The 17,330-nt window shown below is 48.5% G+C and overlaps 1 protein-coding gene across 5 annotated transcripts in view; it reads left to right on the forward strand.

Moving 5' to 3' along the window:
• The first annotated feature begins 293 nt into the window (after positions 1–293).
• FGD5 (FYVE, RhoGEF and PH domain containing 5) overlaps positions 294–17,330 on the forward strand; it is a 123,596-nt gene continuing 106,559 nt past the window's right edge. For all 5 annotated transcript variants that reach the window (XR_004677838.1, XM_034997591.1, XM_034997593.1 and 2 more), the window contains exons 1-2: positions 294–422; positions 9,141–11,799. Coding sequence is in view for 4 of the 5 variants with exons in the window: in XM_034997591.1 (XP_034853482.1) it covers positions 410–422; positions 9,141–11,799 (2,672 nt within the window). In the remaining variant the exon portion in view is untranslated. The remainder of the gene's footprint in view (positions 423–9,140; positions 11,800–17,330) is intronic.

The raw sequence follows: 17,330 nt of genomic DNA on the forward strand, positions 1-17,330 counted from the left end.
CGCCGCCCCACGCGCGGTGCACTCGCGCCCCCTCCCCTCTCCCGCCCCCGGCCAGCGCGGCCCCGCCCCCGGAGGCTCGCGGCCCGCGCCCCCACTTGCCCCGCGCTGCGCGCGGAATCTCGAGCGAAGGCAACGCCGCGCGCTGCCCCGGCCGCCGCCCCGAGCGCCCGGCGTTCGCGCCCCCTCCCCGCCCCGCTCCGCCCCGCCCAGCCCAGCCCGGAGGCTCGCGCCCCGCGCCCCCACTTGCCCTGCGCGCCGCGCGGAGTCCGGCGCGCGCCGGGGGGGCGGGGCGGGCGCCAGGGAGTGCGGGCCCCGCGGGGCGGCCATGGAGTAAGGCGGCGCGCGGACTCGCGCGGGGACGGACCGACTGACTGACCGACGGGCGGCCCCGGGCTGGGCGTGCTGGAAGATGAACAGAGCAGGTAGGAGGCTCCGCTCGACCTCTGGCGCCGCGGGACGCGCGCGAGGGGACCGCGCCAGGCGCTCCAAGTTGGAGCCCACGGGGCGCCTGGAGCGAGCCGCCGAAAAATGCCCCGACCTTCCCACTCTGCTCGGCTGCGGCCGAGATATGGGCGGGTCCGGCGCCCCCCGGCCGAGGAGGCTTGAGACTCATCGGGGGGCCCCTTGTCCGAGACGCCCCGCCTGGGGGACGCCCCCTCAGTCTCCGCGAGGCCGCACCCTGGCCGCGTATGCCCTCCGCCGCTCCCACCGCGACCCCAGTGTGGGGCACCGCTCGGCAACCGAGAAGCGTTCCTTTCGCGAAGGCAACTTGGTCGCGCTCCTGAATCCTCACTCCGGCTCCTCGGGGTTCCCGCCAGGCCCTCGTTGGCCCCTCAGAGGCCCCTCCTGGGCCCCAGGGTCCTTCCGGAACTCTTCCCACCCCGGGGTCTATTACTGGCCCCTCCGTACCCGGCGGCGCACTCTTAAGACGATTCCTGCTCCCTCCTCTCTCTCCTAGACACCGAGACTTTGGAGCTCACTCCCTGGAGGAGACTAGAAAACCCTAAATTGGGGCGCCAGGGTGGCTCAGTCGTTAAGCGTCTGCCTTCGGCTCAGGTCATGATCCCAGGGTCCTGGGAAGGAGCCCCGCATCGGGCTCCCTGCTCCGCGGGAAGCCTGCTTCTGCCTCTCCCACTCCCCCCTGCTTGTGCTCCCTCTCTCGCTGTCTCTGTCAAATAAATAAAATCTTAAAAAAAAAAAAAGCCCTAAATTATCCGCCCCTCCCCCGCCCCGCAGCGCACCCCTCCCTCGCAGGGCTCTGGCCCGGGGCCCTCTTTGTGCCTCCCCCAGGGGATGAAACGCCAAGGGGGACACTCCTCGGCGAGGCTGAGCCGCACTCCAGACGTTCCCTCCCATCCCTCGAGTCTCTGCCTCGTGAATCTGACTCTGCCAGTTCAGGGATTCCGGGAAATCCAGAATGCGTTTGATAGCGAATACTAGCAGTCCCTTCAGAGGAGTGCCATTTAACAGATTTAGTAACTGAGACTCAGCTGGGCGATGCCTGGAACCGTTCTCAGGATTCCTGACTCCATCCACCCCAAGGGCAGAAAGTTCCCTCGGAGAGGCGAGTTTGCAAAGCAAGGGGCTCAGCTAACTTAATTTCCCTGCCAAGGAGCGATAGTCCCTCTTTTTTTTCTTTTCTTTTAAAATTGAGCAGAAGGCAGCCCCCTCCTGGACCAACACCCTTGTCCGAAGCCATACTCCAAAACACACATCCCTAAAGAAACAGGAAGCCACCATTTTGGCTGTCTTAGAACCATATCCTGCTGCCTTGTGTGTGTGTGTGTGTGTGTGTGTGTGTTGTGGGCTTTTTCTTTTTTAAGTCTTTTTAATGAAAAAAGTCATTGTCTTAGGAGTGAAGTGCAGACGGGAGACATTTGGCTGGACTGATTTGACAAAGGAGACACTCGGGGACTTTGGGAGTGTGGAAGCAGCCTTCCTGTGTCCAGGCCCTGTTGTTGCTGGGCATGTGGACGCCTGGATGGTGAGGGAGTGTGGGTCACAGCAGGGGTGCCACTTTGGGAGAGGCTGGAGCAGGGTCCCAGTGCCCAGCCAGCCACTCCTTGGAGGAAGAAGGTCGCCTCCTGCCTGTTTCTGGCACAGCCTGAACAGAGCCGGGCTAGCTTTTTCCTACACTCCTAATAAAACTCACTTAAAACAATGGTGAGAGCGGTTCCAGTTTTCCCACGTTTCCCTGCTTAAGGCTTGGGCAAGCCCTCCCTTTTCTGAGAATCTGGGGGATGGAATGAGCCGGAATAAACTGAGAGGCAGGTTTGGTCCCAGGAAATCTTAGCAGTTGCTACTCTTGGGTTTAGCCGTCCTGTAACTTGCCTCCAGCATAAAACTGGTTACTTTTTCAGTGTGCTGGCAGTGATGGGAAGCTCACATAATGATTTCTGTGTGCCATGCTCTGAATTTCCTGATCATGTAACAGAGTGGCTCACAGACTCCATGGGACTGAATTTCAGAACCACTATATACTTATGTGACGTTGAGGAGGTCACTTCACCTCTGTGCCTCAGTTTCTTCATCTGAAAAATGGGGATAGTATGATCTTTGAGTTCTCATGATTAAATAAAGCTTATAAGGTGTCTGGAATAGTGTTTGTCATAAGCTACCAATGAATACTGGCTAATATTTATTGGTCACTTACTGTGAACTAGGTGCTGCTTTTAAGTGTTTTACTTCAATCAATTCAGTTTTCACAGTAAACTTACAAGGTAAGTACTCTTGCTATCCCTATCGGAAAACTGAGCTGCAGGGATCTTATGGTCACTGAGCCAAGATGGGATTGAAACACACACTGTCCAGCTTGAGAGCCTGCTTTTTTATCCAGTGCTAAATACATAGTAAGTGCCCAAGAAATTATAGCCAACTGACTGTTAGGTGTCTTATGTTTGTTATTTCCTTTGAACTTTTCAACATCCTTATAGAAAAAGGAGGTATTTATTTCATTTTACCAAGAAAGAAACAGGCTCAGAGAGGCAAAGTGTCATGCCCAGGATGACACAGATGATGTGTGCCAGAGCTGGGATTGGAGCCCAGGTCTGTCTGAGCCTGGGGCCCATGCTTTTCCCACTTTGTCCCTGTGGTCTTCCCAGTATGTGCCCTGTCGTGGATCACTGGACTAGCTTAACAGCAGCCTAATTAGAAATCATCAGGCTTGGCTTGGACATTCCAGCAGGCACCCAGGAATGAAAGTTAAATTAAGATGCAATTGGAAGGTGAAATTGGAAGATAATTACTCTTGGAACATATGGCTATGAGAGTTCCAGGGGGAATATAGTGAACTGCCGTTGAAACAGACTCAGGGACTGAACAAGGGGATATCAGGGGACACGAGAAGAGCCATGAGTTTAAATATGCTATAGTCGGCCGGAGCAGAAGGCACTTACTGACTGGTTGGTGCAGCACCCCTGCTCTACAGATGGAGAAACTGAGGCTCAGTGAGGGGAAGGGACTTGCCCAAGGTCACATGTCCAATTAATGGCAGAGCCAGGAGTGGAGATCAGAGCTCCTAACTCCTAGTCCAGTGCTCCTCCCAATGCCCCTTCTCATTTAACCTCTGCATAACTGACAAGGAAACAGCAGCATGTGTGGGTGTGAGTGACAGATGCTTAATTGAAATAGAGAAAATATAAACTAGTAATGGGGCCTGGCTGGGAATGATTTCTATCACCAGAAGCTGTTAAAAATCTCTTCCTCCTGTCATTGTGGTTCCCCCATTGTCAGTTAACTCTTGGCATTTTGGCTCAAAGGGTATTCTGCATTTGAGTTATCCTTATGCATAGCAAATTGCCAAGAGGTCCTGGGCAGAGAGGTATGACCCCCCTCCACCCCCCCGGGCTCTGTGATACTGGGAGAAGGAAGGTTCATACCACAGCCAGAGGAACTCATGAGACAGCAGAGGGTCCACCAGCTCCACCCATGCTGGGTTCTGGATAGTCAGAAAGTTGAGCTTAACCCGGAGGAGGAAGCCCCAGCCCAGATTTATCCTGTAATCCCCCATCCCTGCCATACTGAACTCTTTACCATACTCCCAGATGGCTTGCATCTAACTGCCTTTGGGCCTCTGCACATTCTATTCCCTCTGTCTGGCATACCCAGCCTCTTTTTTGATCAGGAAAATCCTCCTCGTCCTTCCACATGCACCCCAATGCTATCTCTTCCCATGGGTCTTCTCTAGGCAGAATTGGTCTGGGACCCAAATAAACTTGTACTGAGGAGAGGGGCTCTATGGGGCTCCTTTTTATGAGGGGAGAGGGAGGGAGCAGAGCTGAAGCTCTCACACAACCTTCATTTTCTTTCATTCCTCCCCAGTGTCTTTCCCTGACTCCTTCTCATAACCTCAGGGCCACTGGGGCTCCCTCCTGGGCCCTGCTCTTTTCTTTGTTCACACTCATTCACTTGGTGATCTCGCCAGGCCCAGGCCTTAAATTCTATCTCTGTGATGGATGCCTCCAGCCAGACCTCTCCCCTGAACCCAGACTGGTATATCTGGGAGCCCACTTGATATCTGTCTCCACCTAGGTGTGTGGTAGGGAACTCAGGTTTAACACGTGCAAACTGAAATTCTGGCTTTCCCTCCCCAGCACCAATTGAATTCTTTTTCCCAGTTCCTCTGACTCAAAACCTTGGTGTTGTCCTTGACTTCTCTCCTTTTACACCCGATGTTCAAACTGTCAGCAAATCCTGCCAGCTCTGCCTTCGTATTTGGAATCTGACTCTTCTTTACCACTTCCACTACTGCCAACCTGGTCCAAGCCTCCATTGTCTCATCTCTTGCCTGGATTATTGCAAGAGCCTCCTCATGGGTGTCCCTGCATCCATCCACACCACTTCTACCTATTTCAGCACATTAGCCAGAGTATGCATGTCCTTCTTCTGTTTGGGGGGTCCTGCATAATCTACACCCTCCCTGTGACCTCTCTGACCTCATCTCCTGCTTCTCCCTGTTGCTTGCTCGCTCATGCCTCCCTTCTAGCTGCTCTGGCCCTCCTTGAACACACCACCTGAGTCCTGGCTTCCCTCACATCTTTCTAGTTTTTGCTCTAATGTCCTCTCAGTGAAGCCTATCCTGATTTAAAATTGAAAAAAAAAAAAAAAAACAACAACAAACTCCTAATCTTTTTCCATAGACTTTATGATCATCTAATGTACAATAATGTAATATGCTTTTCCTTTTTAGTGCTTATCTTCCTCTACTAGAATATAAGGTTCGCCAGGGACAAAATATTTGTTTTTGTTTATTGATTTGTCCAAAGATTCTAGGTGAGTGCCCTGCACATAGTAGGTGCTCAATAAATATCTGTTTGATGGAGTTGGATTAATGGGAATTAGATGGGAGCAAATGAAAGCCAGTCATTCACCTTATGGTCGGTTAGTATTTCTGAACCCTGGACTCAGCTTTATGTAAATTTCACACCTGGCTAGCTGTCTCTGGTCTCTCTGGTCTCAGTTTCCTTGAATTTTACCCTTCTCTGCCTCACTAGAAGCTGGGAGCCCTGAGTCTCCACTGTAGAAGAAAACTCAAGGGCAAAAGGGTGAAGGCAGAGGTTCAAGTGACTAGACCCGGAAGCAAGAAACCCGCATTCTACGTGGGCCTTGCTCCAGACTTTCTGAAAACCGTATGCCTCGCCTCTATGTGCCTCAGTTTCCTCATCTTTTCCTGAGGGGTCAGACAAAGCCTTTCTGATTCTGGCATCCTTTGATCTCAGAGAGGATGCAGGTGAAACACCCTGAATCTCAGAGCTGGAAGCAGGACATGGACACTAGATACTTGTCATTCCTAGGGGATCCTGTGGGGAAGGCATTTTCTTGCAGGATCACGCCTCAGACGCCCACTGTAACCTTTCTTGAGGAGACAGCGCCCACAGATCAATAGCTTGATTGGATGAAGGATGGAGTGGGGGTGGGGGTGATGCAGCCAAGGTGATGGTCGTTTTTCATGGCCCATCTGTCCCTTTGTCAGGTCTCATGGCGCTCATGTGAAATACCACCTGTTAAGGATGAGAAATGAGAGTCCCCACCCTCAAAGAATAATTTCATGCCAGTGCCTGACACCTGATGTTGGGAGCTTGAACCTAATATTACATATCGGTGTAAAGCAAGACTTAATACCAGGGGAAGATGTGGGATAGGCAAAGACTGACATTATTAGAATAATAATAGCTTCTCTTTATTGAGTACTTCTACTTGAAGACCTACTGCTGGGCACTTTTAATATATATCTTTTAATTTTCATAACCTCTTGAGAGTAGGTGTACCTATTGTACCCATTTTACAGATGAAGAAACTGAGGCTCGGTTTCATTGCTTAAAAGTGGCAAAAGTCAGGATTTGAACCAAGATCAGCCAGGCTCCAAAGGCTCACTCTGTTACTCTATAATGACAGACTAGCTAATGGTTAGCTGTTTAAACTCCACATAGTTGGGTGGGTTTTTGTTGTTGTTGTTCTTGTTGTTGTTGTTGTTGTCTTTGTGTGTGGCATTTTTTTAAATTTGTTTTGTGTTTTACTAATTTGGACAGATATTTTTCTAAATTAGGACATATTTGCTTATGGAAACAAGGAGTTGGAAGGCCACTTAGATTTTGAAGACTCTGTGTTATTATCTAGATGTCAGTGGCTGGCCTGGGTGTTAATGTGGATGAATATAGGAGTGGGTTAGGGGGTTGGTGCAGTGGGTGCTTTAGCCTTTAGAGTCTTGACAGCTGTGTCTCTTCTCTTCCTTTCTTCCTGGCCACTACCACATTTTACACCTGGCAGTATTCCTGTTCTAACTGCCAATCCCTACCCCTCCTAATTAGCTGCACACTGGAAAACCTGACCACTAAGTTCATTAGATTTATTTGCAAAGTGTAACTAAAGAGGCTCTGAAATTGGGCCCTTTCAGGAACAGGGTATATGGGCACCTATATTCTTGCTATTCCAGGCCTTTTTAATTTCCTTTGGGGCATCCTCAGCTAATTTTTACACAGTTCTGCCAGTTTAGGGGAGATACTTACTTTGGCTTCAGATGTATTGAAATTGAGGTGCCAATGGAACAGTCCCACGGAGATGGGTTAAAACCAGTTAGCACTGTGCTGGCCAGCACCGTAGCCACTACCCACATGTGGCCACTGAGTAGTTGAAATGTGGCTAATCTGAATTGTGATGTGCTGAAAAGTGTAAAATACACATTAGATTTCAAGGACTTAGTACACAAAAGTATGTCAAATATTTCCTTAATAAATTTTGTATATTGATGACATGTTGATCCAGACATGATTCACTGATTACATGATGATATCCAAAATGATGGTATTTTGAATATATTGAATTAAAAAAGAAGTATTGTTAAAATTAATTTCACCTGCTTCTTTTTTACTTTTTTTTTTCATTATATGTATTTTTATTTTTAAATTTACATTCAGTACAATTCACTTTTTTGGGGGGGGTATACAGTACTAAGAGCCTTGACAAATGCTTAGGGTTATGTAATCGCCAACATAATCAAGATAGGGTTCTACCAGACAAACAAGCTTCTTCATGCTGCCACTTTGGAGTCAAACCCCCTTCCTTCCCTTAGGCCCTGATGAGCACTGATTTGTTCTTTGTCCCTATGGTTTTTTCTTTTCCAGAATGTCAAATAAATGCAATCATATGATAGGTAGGCTTTTCAGTCTGGCGTCTTCCGCTTAGCCTCATATACTCTTTTTTACTTTTTTAATGTGGCTATGAGAAAATTAAAAATTACGTATGTGATATAAACATGGCTCACACTCTGTCTCTGCCAGAGAGCCCTGAACTACAGATGACTAGGATTAGGGGCTGCAAGGGTTTACCTGGGAGTCAAATGCATAGGGAGGAGAAGTTTGCTGATGGACTTCTAGGACCTCTGCTCCATCTCCCTTCTGTCATGAGCCAGGCTGGCATTCTGCAGCTGCTCTGTGTCAAACCCAGGCCTTAGTGGGAATGGCACTGGGAGGAGGGGCTGGCTCAAGGGGAGATTTGTATGTTGTCATCTATGAGCAGTGGGAAGCCAAGAAGTGCATTTGAAGCCGAGATGTCAGGATGGAGATACCTTCCTGGAAAGCTTCATTCCTCACTCTGCCCACAGTGTGGCCAGGGGCTTGGAGGCATGGAGGCATGCTTGTTGCAGGACAGATGAACTTGGAAGTGGGCAGCTACTCCCTTGGCCCTTGCACCAGATCCCTCCCATTCTGCAAAATACAGCTGAAATTTCACCTTCTCCAGGAGGTCTTCCTAGTCATGGTATCTCTTGCTTTTCTGACTCCTGTTGCACGTGCATTTGTATCACATCCTTTATTCTGACATGTCAGATAGATCCTCCGCATCCATAAGGCAGGAGACTTTTTGCAAATATCCATGTTGGAAAATACCATATGGTTTCTCCCATGAAATCCAGGTGCCCATGAAATTTGGATGCAGGGCAGTTAGCTAGACACCAGTCTTAAAGCATGTAGAATTCAGAGGTGACCCTTAGAAGAGTCATGCATCATTGTCACAGACCTTTGGTGTATTGTCCTTGAAGGAGTGAGATAATAGCTATTTAATCATAATATTCCAAGGGTCTGTGGCTCTGTCCTCCAATTGTTCTGTTAGTCTTGCCTCCCTGACTCAACTGCAAGTGCTCAAGAGAGGTATCCTTCTCTTCTTGACCCTAGAAGACCTTCCTGTCTACGGTGCTATGCATATAGATAGTAGGTATCCAATGAATTAACTGTAGAATGAATGTAAGCTCCATGAGGGTGGCAGGGATGGTGACTGTCAAGTTCAGCATTGTCTCATGGGTACCTGGCACCTAGAAAGCATTTAATACATTGTTGGATCAATGATTACAATGATCTGCACACCTTTGTTTGAGGAGTATGTCATTGAGTTGAGTTTTGTTAGCTGGACTGTGTACAAAAGGAAGATCTATTCACTTTGTTTACAGAATGAATTATCAGTAGAGGTGAAGGGATTTTAAAGATGGTGGTGGAGGACATAAACCGAAGACAGAACATAGTAGATTGGGCTCACATAGGTTGGGAAACTATCTTCAATGTTTTCTTGAAAATGCTAAGCGGTAGACTCTGAATGGAAATAAGGGTAACTGTACTTTTTGTGTCCTTGTTTTCTCTATTTTCATCGTTTAGATTCACCAAAACCACCAGTTGCTCCCAAGCCAAAGACTGCCAGTCCCCTCACACCTGTGACAGCACCCAAATTCCCTTCATCACCCCGGCCTGATAGTCTTCACAGTCCCAACTCCATGTCTAGGGGGCCGAAGCCCCCCATTGCCCCTAAGCCCAGGCTGGCGACCCCCAGTGAGTGGAGAGCCAGCGTGTACATGATCAACAGCTTGAACAAATGCAGCAACGGGAAAGTGCTCTGCGTTGACAGGGGGCTTTACGGAGAGCACCGGTCCAACTTGGAGTGCTCTGAGTCTGAGGCTGATGAGGAGTACATTGTGGTCCCCAAGGCTCCGCCGAAAGAGGACGAACCCAGGTGTAGCAGCTCTGCAGAGAATGCAGTAATGGTGCCTCCAGATGCCGCTGGAGAGGAGTGCCGGGAGGGAGGCGAGGAGAGCGACCTGGAGGGGATGGGAGCTGCTGAGGACTTGGCAGCCCCAGCTGAAGTGGTGCTGGGTGAAGAGGTTGATGGAGGCATAGCCCCCACCCCTGAGAATGTGGGGGTGGAGGATGGTGCCTGTGATCCAGGGGCAGAGGAGCAGACATTTACAAGTGAGGAGGAAGAGAAGCTAGTGGAAGAACACAACGTGTACAACCTGGAGGACAGGGGCCCTTGGGATGGAGAAGCAGTCCTTCCAAGTGATATCATTCTAACTCACGTTGATTTAGAGGGTCCAGCAACTCCCAGTGATGAGCCTGGGCCCCCTGGGACACCCACAGAGGCAGAGGAGGGTGGTGAGGAAGGCTCCACCAACACAGAACCAGGGGCTCCAGATGAACGTGTGGATTCTGACAGGCCCCCTGAGGGGGATGCTGAAGATGACAGCAAGGAACCCACAGAGAATGAGGGCTTGGCCATGGGTGTTCAGGAGGCAGAGATGGCCACAGACAGCCCTGAAGTCCCAGAGGAAGGGGGTGAAAATGCCACAGCCAGTGGTGACCAGGATGACCAGGATGAACCACCTGACCAAAATGAGAAAACGGACCAAGAAGAAATGGCCACAGTCACCCGGGAGGTGGGAGAGGACCCTCGAGAAGGTGAAGACCTGGTGCAGGAAGAACCTGCCGAGGAGAGCTGCCAAATCATTCCTTTCGAGAATGATGGCATGGATGAATTTGTGACTTCACTCTCAGGAAGTCCCTACGAGTTCTTTCCGACTGAGAGCACCTCTTTCTGTAGCGAGAGCTACTCCTCTTTTTCCAAGTCAGCAAAAGACTTAGAGTCACAGCAGGAACCACAGTCTGGAGAACGTGCAGAGCAGGACCCCATTGTTGGAACTTCGTGTGGCTCTGGGGAGGGCCCCTCTGTCCCTGACGTGGTGGTCATGCCAGAGGATGAGGATGCCATAGATGATGGGCTCACCAACCCCTATGAGATGGGAGTTGACCTGGAGCAAGGGTCTGACCCTGGGGAAGGAGAGAAGCCTGAGACACAGGCTGCATCTGACATGCTGAGTGGTTATGGCACAAAAGAAGAAATGAACTCTGATGCTGAGGGTGGCCTGGTCTCCATCGACAGGAAGAACATCATCACTAGGGCCAGGCCCCACTCCGGGAAGGTGGCTGGCTATGTCCCAGAAACTGTCCCAGAAGAAACCGGACCAGAAGCTGGCTCATCAGCCATTGGCATTAGAGGTGCCACCAAGGAGGCGAGAAAGACGGTTCTTTCGTTGGAGGGGAAACCACTGGAAACCAGCAGGGCCTTGCCAGCAAAGCCCAGAGCCTTCACTCTATACCCCCGATCATTCTCTGTGGAAGGCCGAGAGATTCCAGTCTCCTTGTACCGGGAGTCGGAGGCATCGGGCTTGGATGACCATAGGATCAAAAGGAAAGATGACAACCTTTCTCTGCCCTGTATGATTGGCTCCTCTGGGAGTTTCTCCCAGAGGAACCACCTTCCGTCCAGCGGCACCTCAACACCCTCTTCTGTGGTCGACATCCCGCCCCCTTTCGACCTGGCCTGCATCACCAAAAAGCCCATCACAAAGAGCTCTCCCTCCCTGCTGATCGAGAGTGAGCCCCCAGACAAGTACACCAAGAAGAAGAAGTCATCTTTCAAGAGGTTCCTGGCACTGACTTTTAAAAAGAAGTCGGAGAACAAAGTGCACGTGGATGTCAACGTGTCTTCTTCCAGGTCGTCTTCAGAATCCAGCTACCATGGGCCTGCCAGGCTTCTGGAAATTGACCGCAGGAGCCTCAGCAACTCCCCGCAGCTTAAGGCTCGGACTGGCAAGCTCCGGGCTTCCGATTCCCCTTCCTCCCTCATCTTCTACAGGGATGGCAAGAGGAAAGGTGTCCCCTTCAGCAGGACGGTGTCCAGAGTGGAGTCCTTCGAAGACCGCTCCCGGCCCCCCTTTCTGCCCTTGCCCCTGACCAAGCCTCGGTCCATCTCATTCCCCAACGCCGACACTTCAGACTATGAGAACATCCCAGCCATGAACTCAGACTATGAAAATATTCAGATTCCACCCCGGAGGCCTGTGAGGGCTGGGACATTTACAAAACTGTTTGAAGATCAGAGCAGAGCCCTGTCCACGGCAAATGAAAACGATGGCTATGTGGACATGAGCAGCTTCAACGCCTTTGAAAGCAAACAACAGAGCGCAGACCAAGAAGCAGAAAGGTACTGTGAAATTATATTTTCTTTGTGGTTGGGCAAGTGTGACCATCCGAGAGGTAAGCTTAGGTACAGGGGACAGAATGGACTTGCTTTTTAGCCTCAGGCTCTGCTTATTTCTAGCTGTGTGACTTGGGGTGTGTGGCTTTACTCTCTGAGCCCAGTTACTACATCTGTGAAATGGGATTTCTGCTGCCTCACGGCAGAGTGTTTGAAGAGATCAGAGACGATCATCTGTGTGAAAGTATTGTCTAAAACGCCAAATACAGTGTAAATATGAGCATTTGTATTTCCATTATTTGAGAGACATTTCTCATCTAGGAGGATGGGTTTGCTAGTCCTCTCCAGGAAAGTCACCAAGAGAGAAGGTCCTGGTATCCTGCCAAACTAAATATCTTTCACCATCAGGAAAATATCCTAAATTGAGATTGATACCCTTTTACTATGTAAATATACACTCTATTCAAGGGAACTAGAAAAGACAATCTATTTAAATTGTTTAAAGAGCGAAGGGTGCCCTGAGCTAAATTTCTGAATAGAAGCCTTTAAGAGGTACATCCAGGATGGGTTTTTTTGTTTTTTTTTTTTGACTCATTCACCTTGGAAATAAGAGTGAAACACTGAAATTATTAACAACAGTGGGAGTTTTCTGACCCCACCTTCCCAAGACTGACTGAATACCCTTATTGATCATCCCAAGGGGATAACTGCCAAATCTTGCTGTTCGTTGTACCTTGTGGATGCAGCTTAAAGGCAATGCAATTCAGCCTCAACCATTTACTCTCTTTGGGAGCACCTGATTGGAATTAATACAAATGAAAATGGCAGTGATTTTAAAGGATATCCTGATTCTGACCCCTTGTGTGCAGTGACTTCACCAAGTCCCACACGCTGCTACTGCTCGGAGTTCCCAGGGCGCCTGCGGTAATGAATAGATAAGATGATTTGCAATTAGCATGAGCTGTCGCTGGAGTGTAGATGCTAGAAGTGTTTATGTGGTTTATTCTCCTGAGTTTTTTACATGGTTCCCCACCCTGGCTCCATCTTCTCCCTCCCCCAAGTCTGGGTGAGGCTGTTAATTAGTTCTTTCCAGAATGAAAGGGTTTGTTTGCTGGGGCAAGGGTAAACACTAACACTGTTGGAGGGACTGAGTTTGATTTGGAGAGTGTGGCCGTGTGTAAACTCTACAAGGTGAGAGCTGCACAGCTGACCAGTTCATTGCATTAATAGTTACCAGCAGGGTTTGACGGGATCCAGACCTAGCTGAGTGCCTCCTAGCGTTAATGAAAATAGAACCAAGCTCTGAAACCAGAATCATCTAGAAAGGATCTTTTTTTTTTTTTAAAGATTTTATTTATTTATTTGACAGAGAGAGACACAGTGAGAGAGGGAACACAAGCAGGGGGAGTGGGAGAGGGAGAAGCAGGCTTCCCGCGGAGCAGGGAGCCCGATGCGGGGCTCGATCCCAGGACCCTGGGATCATGACCTGAGCCGAAGGCAGACGCTTAACGACTGAGCCACCCAGGCGCCCCTAGAAAGGATCTTAAAGGGCAGATGGTCAAGGCTCCCACTCTAACAGGCCTTTCTCTAACCCAGTCTGTACTTGAATTCCTCAAGCCACAGGGAACTCACCATCTCCCAGAGCTGCCTCATCTGTTGCTAGGTATCCTGATTAAATTTTCCTTTCTGACTGAGGCAAAAGCTGTCTCCTAATATCCCTACCCCACTCATGCTGGCTCTCCCCTTCTCAAGCCAGGCAAGTGAGCTCATTTCCTCTTTCATATGACAGCCCTTCAGCAATCGAAGTCGGCTTCTATAGAATCACTGAATTTTATAGCTGGAAGGGAACTTCAGACAACATTTGGTCCTCTTACAGAGGAGTAAACTGAGGCACAGAGAGGGAAAGGGATTTACCTAAGGTAGCTCAGCAATTTAGTGGAGAAATCAGTGCTAGGACTCAAGATTTCCTGACACCTGGTTTAGGCATCCTTAGTGAATTACACTGAGGGGTGCCAGATCTGATCGTGCACGCTGTGCACTGCGCTGCTTCAGGGCCACATTCACATTCAACCCGCCTACCCCCACCCCCTGCCCCGGGGTTATACGGTGCACAGGTTGCTTGGCCATTTGCCGAGTCCCTGTTGTCTTGATCTGTACTTTGCCCAAAACCCCAAAAAGGTCCCTTCATCCAAATTAACCTGATAATAAGGGAAAAATACCCAAGAAAATGTCAATGCTACCATACCTTTCCTGCTTCCTGTATGCCAGGCATTGTGCTGGGTGCTTTCCCTGTATTTTCTCACATTTGATGCTACAGCCTGGGGCCGTGGTTGAGTATCTTGGACTGTCAGACTCAGAGCACTGTTGCTCTACCCTGATGTTCCTTCACGGAAAGCCAGACTGACCAGATAAATCTCCCATGCAGGAACCACATCCTCTTGGACATCAACAGTGAGCAAAGCTTTCTTCCGTTTTCCTGCATGAAACAGATGGAAGCAAAGGGAGGGGGAGAAATCCTCGCCTTGGGCTGAAACAGGTCTGGGCAAGGGAGGTTTCAGACACATCAAGTTGAGAGGCATGAGGGACTGCTGTGGGGGTGGGGTCCTAGTGGCTTCTCCCCCTGGACAGGGGCTTTGAGAACCTAGCGGCTGGGGTGCTGCCGGTCTGAGACATGTGCCTAGGGGTGCCCAGGGTTGCTTCGGGTTGAGCAGGACAGGATGGGGCAAGAGGGCCGTTCCTCCTCCTTCCGCTCCTTGTCCTGTCCCACACCTTGCTTCAGTGTGGGGATCAGGGAATAAATATCAACAGCCCTGAAAGAGTGCAGGACGGTGTATCAGGAGATGTGGGTTCAAAGCCCACTCAGTCACTGACCTGCTGTGGGATCTTGGAAAAGGCTAGACCACAGTTTGCTCATCTGTAAAATGGTAAGATTGGAGCAGATCTGTATTTCTCAACCATTTGCCTCTCCTGTACCACTTTTACCATTTCTGTTCTACTGCCTATACTATCACTTACTTATTGTTTTTCTTTCAATCAGTCTCTCTTTTTTACTTCAAAAATATTTAGAAAGGAAATTTTGTGTCAGTGTTGGGAAATGGAAAAACACTATTGGTTGCCATAAATAGAAGGCAGTTATACAAATAAGATACAAAGGAAAGGAAAATAACGGGTAAATTCTAGCTTGAGGTTATTACTTGCCAAGGCTGGAGCTGGAAGCCTGGCCCCTTTGTTAAACAGGGAGAGGTGTTAAAGACGTCCTGGCACCATACAGAGACTTTCTTGTTGGCATAATCAGAAGGATTCAAAAGGACTGAAAAGGGAATAACTCTCTCTCTGGTGTGATTCACTGTTATTTAAATCCAAGCCCTTTTTCCACTTAAAAGTACCTCCCTTCAAGAAACATGTAGAGTATAAAATAGAATTCAGAGAGCCCTTAGAGACCTCTAAATCAGAGTAGCAGCTCAGGGTCTAATGGATGATTGTAAAGTTTCTTCTTTGTGGTTACTTCCTTTGAGATTTATATACCCAGTTAATAACATTTTAGGAGCTGCAATAATCTTACTAACAATTTTCTGTCTTGTAAAATAAAATTGTATACATTGTTACTTATGTACATTTTCCCCATGGTATACAGAAAGTTTCATCATCTTTTAGTTTAAAGCATATCCCCAGAACATTCTTTTTTTCCCCCTTGAATTGACCCTTGTGAAAAAGAAAAAATGGACCAGAGATCTAGTCTTACATTTACTTTTCAAATAGACTGTTTAATGTCCTCAGTCAGAACTCTTGGTTGGGCGGACCTAATCTTTACTTCTGAGTATCCCATGGCCCCTCAGTATATGTTGATTATGTGCTAGGAGCTTAATAAATGTGTGTTGATGACCAGGAGTTTTATGATTCCATGCAAATTGGTAGTTTTGAGCTTCACAAGGGTCAAAGAATTATCATTTATTAAGCACCTGTCTTCAGCAATGCAACGCTAGGTGCTTTATATACACTTAATAAATACTCATTTGATGCAAAACACTACATAAACTGACTTGTCCTAAGTGTCTCATTTAAATCCCCATAATTGTGTATTTATTTTTTGCACAATGATGCGTCTGCTTTAATCACTCAGCATTATACACCAACATGGATCCCTGAAGCTGCTTTTCCCCATTTCATTATGAAAATATTCAAACTTACAGAAAAGTTGAAAGAGCTTTTACAGTGAATGTTCATTTGTCCACCATCTAGATTTACTATTGACATATTGCCACACTGGCTTTTTCTCATCTGTTTCTTTCTCTCTCTGTTCTCCCAGCTGTTATGATCAGTACCCATATTGTTCTTGATGCATTTATGGTAGCTCTTTATGTATGCAGATGAGGGCAGTGGAGCCCAGGGAGAGCCTGTGAGAGCACAGGGGCCAAGCACGTGGGCTTTAGCCAGGCTGCCTGGGATTTGAGTCTGTACTCCAACCCTTACTATCTGTGTGACCTGGGACAAGGTCTGCATCTTGGTTTATATGTCATAGGCAATCACAATAGTTCCTGCCTCATAACGTTGTTAAGACAGAAGGAGTTAATATTGCACATAGTGAAATGATCAGTAAATATTAGCTATTACTCAGTGATATGGTAAGGTCACTTATTGGTGGATCCAGGATTTGAATTTGATTCCAGAGGTATGGGTTGAGAATCTGGTTCCTTTGACTGTGGGGATGTCTCTCTCTGTCTCTCCCTTCCTCTCTCATATGATGGTTCTTCTGCATGAGTTTGACTTCATGTTCAGGACACCACATCAATAAAACTGGAACCATAAACTTACAAGCTTCAGCTGTGGGGTGTGGTATCAGCATTACCTCTAACTTGCTCCTGGGTTGGGGTCAGGGCCGCAGACAGCAGCCTGAGCGATAGTAATTTGGAGTCATTAGCAGCCTCTTACACCAAGGACAGCAGAACCAAAGTTTTTATCATCCCGTAGATATGCCTGGCTCTGTGACTCTGACTACAGTGGTTATTTGGCTTGTAATTCACGATTAGTTAGGCACATTAGTTTCAAGTGCTATAAACTATCGTCTGTTGCACAGATAATAAGTGGCCAAATCAGATTCGAATCCAAGTCTTTCTGACTCTCAATCCAGTACTCTTTCCACTACCTCCTGTTTCCTGTGGTTGAAAAGAACGCCGTGTTTTCTGGTGGTCTTCATCCAACAGTTGTAGTATCTCCCTTGCAGAAGACAGGTAGCACAGCCACCATCCAAATGTTGGCTTTGTTTATTGGTCCAGAGGGCTCAACACTTTCCTTTCTTTTCTGTTGGGTGATGGGTTTGCTGCTCTGTTGGCGGCTCATCAAGAAGGCTGACAAGCTTTGCTAGAACTTGCTAATGAGCTACTCAGACATCTTGCCCTCCCTTAGGGCCACTGTGGGAGATGCTTACCCTCCTGTGGCCAGCTGTGCCCTCAGAGCAGCCAGGAGCTCTGGGTTTGGAGCAGGCCATCTGTTTGGGTTGTACTGCTTGTTCGGGGAGCTTCAGATGATTCAGTCCACCC

The sequence above is a fragment of the Mirounga leonina genome, unplaced genomic scaffold (assembly GCF_011800145.1).
Source record: "Mirounga leonina isolate KUSES-001 unplaced genomic scaffold, KU_Mleo_1.0 Mir_94, whole genome shotgun sequence".
Classification (NCBI taxonomy): domain Eukaryota; kingdom Metazoa; phylum Chordata; class Mammalia; order Carnivora; family Phocidae; genus Mirounga; species Mirounga leonina.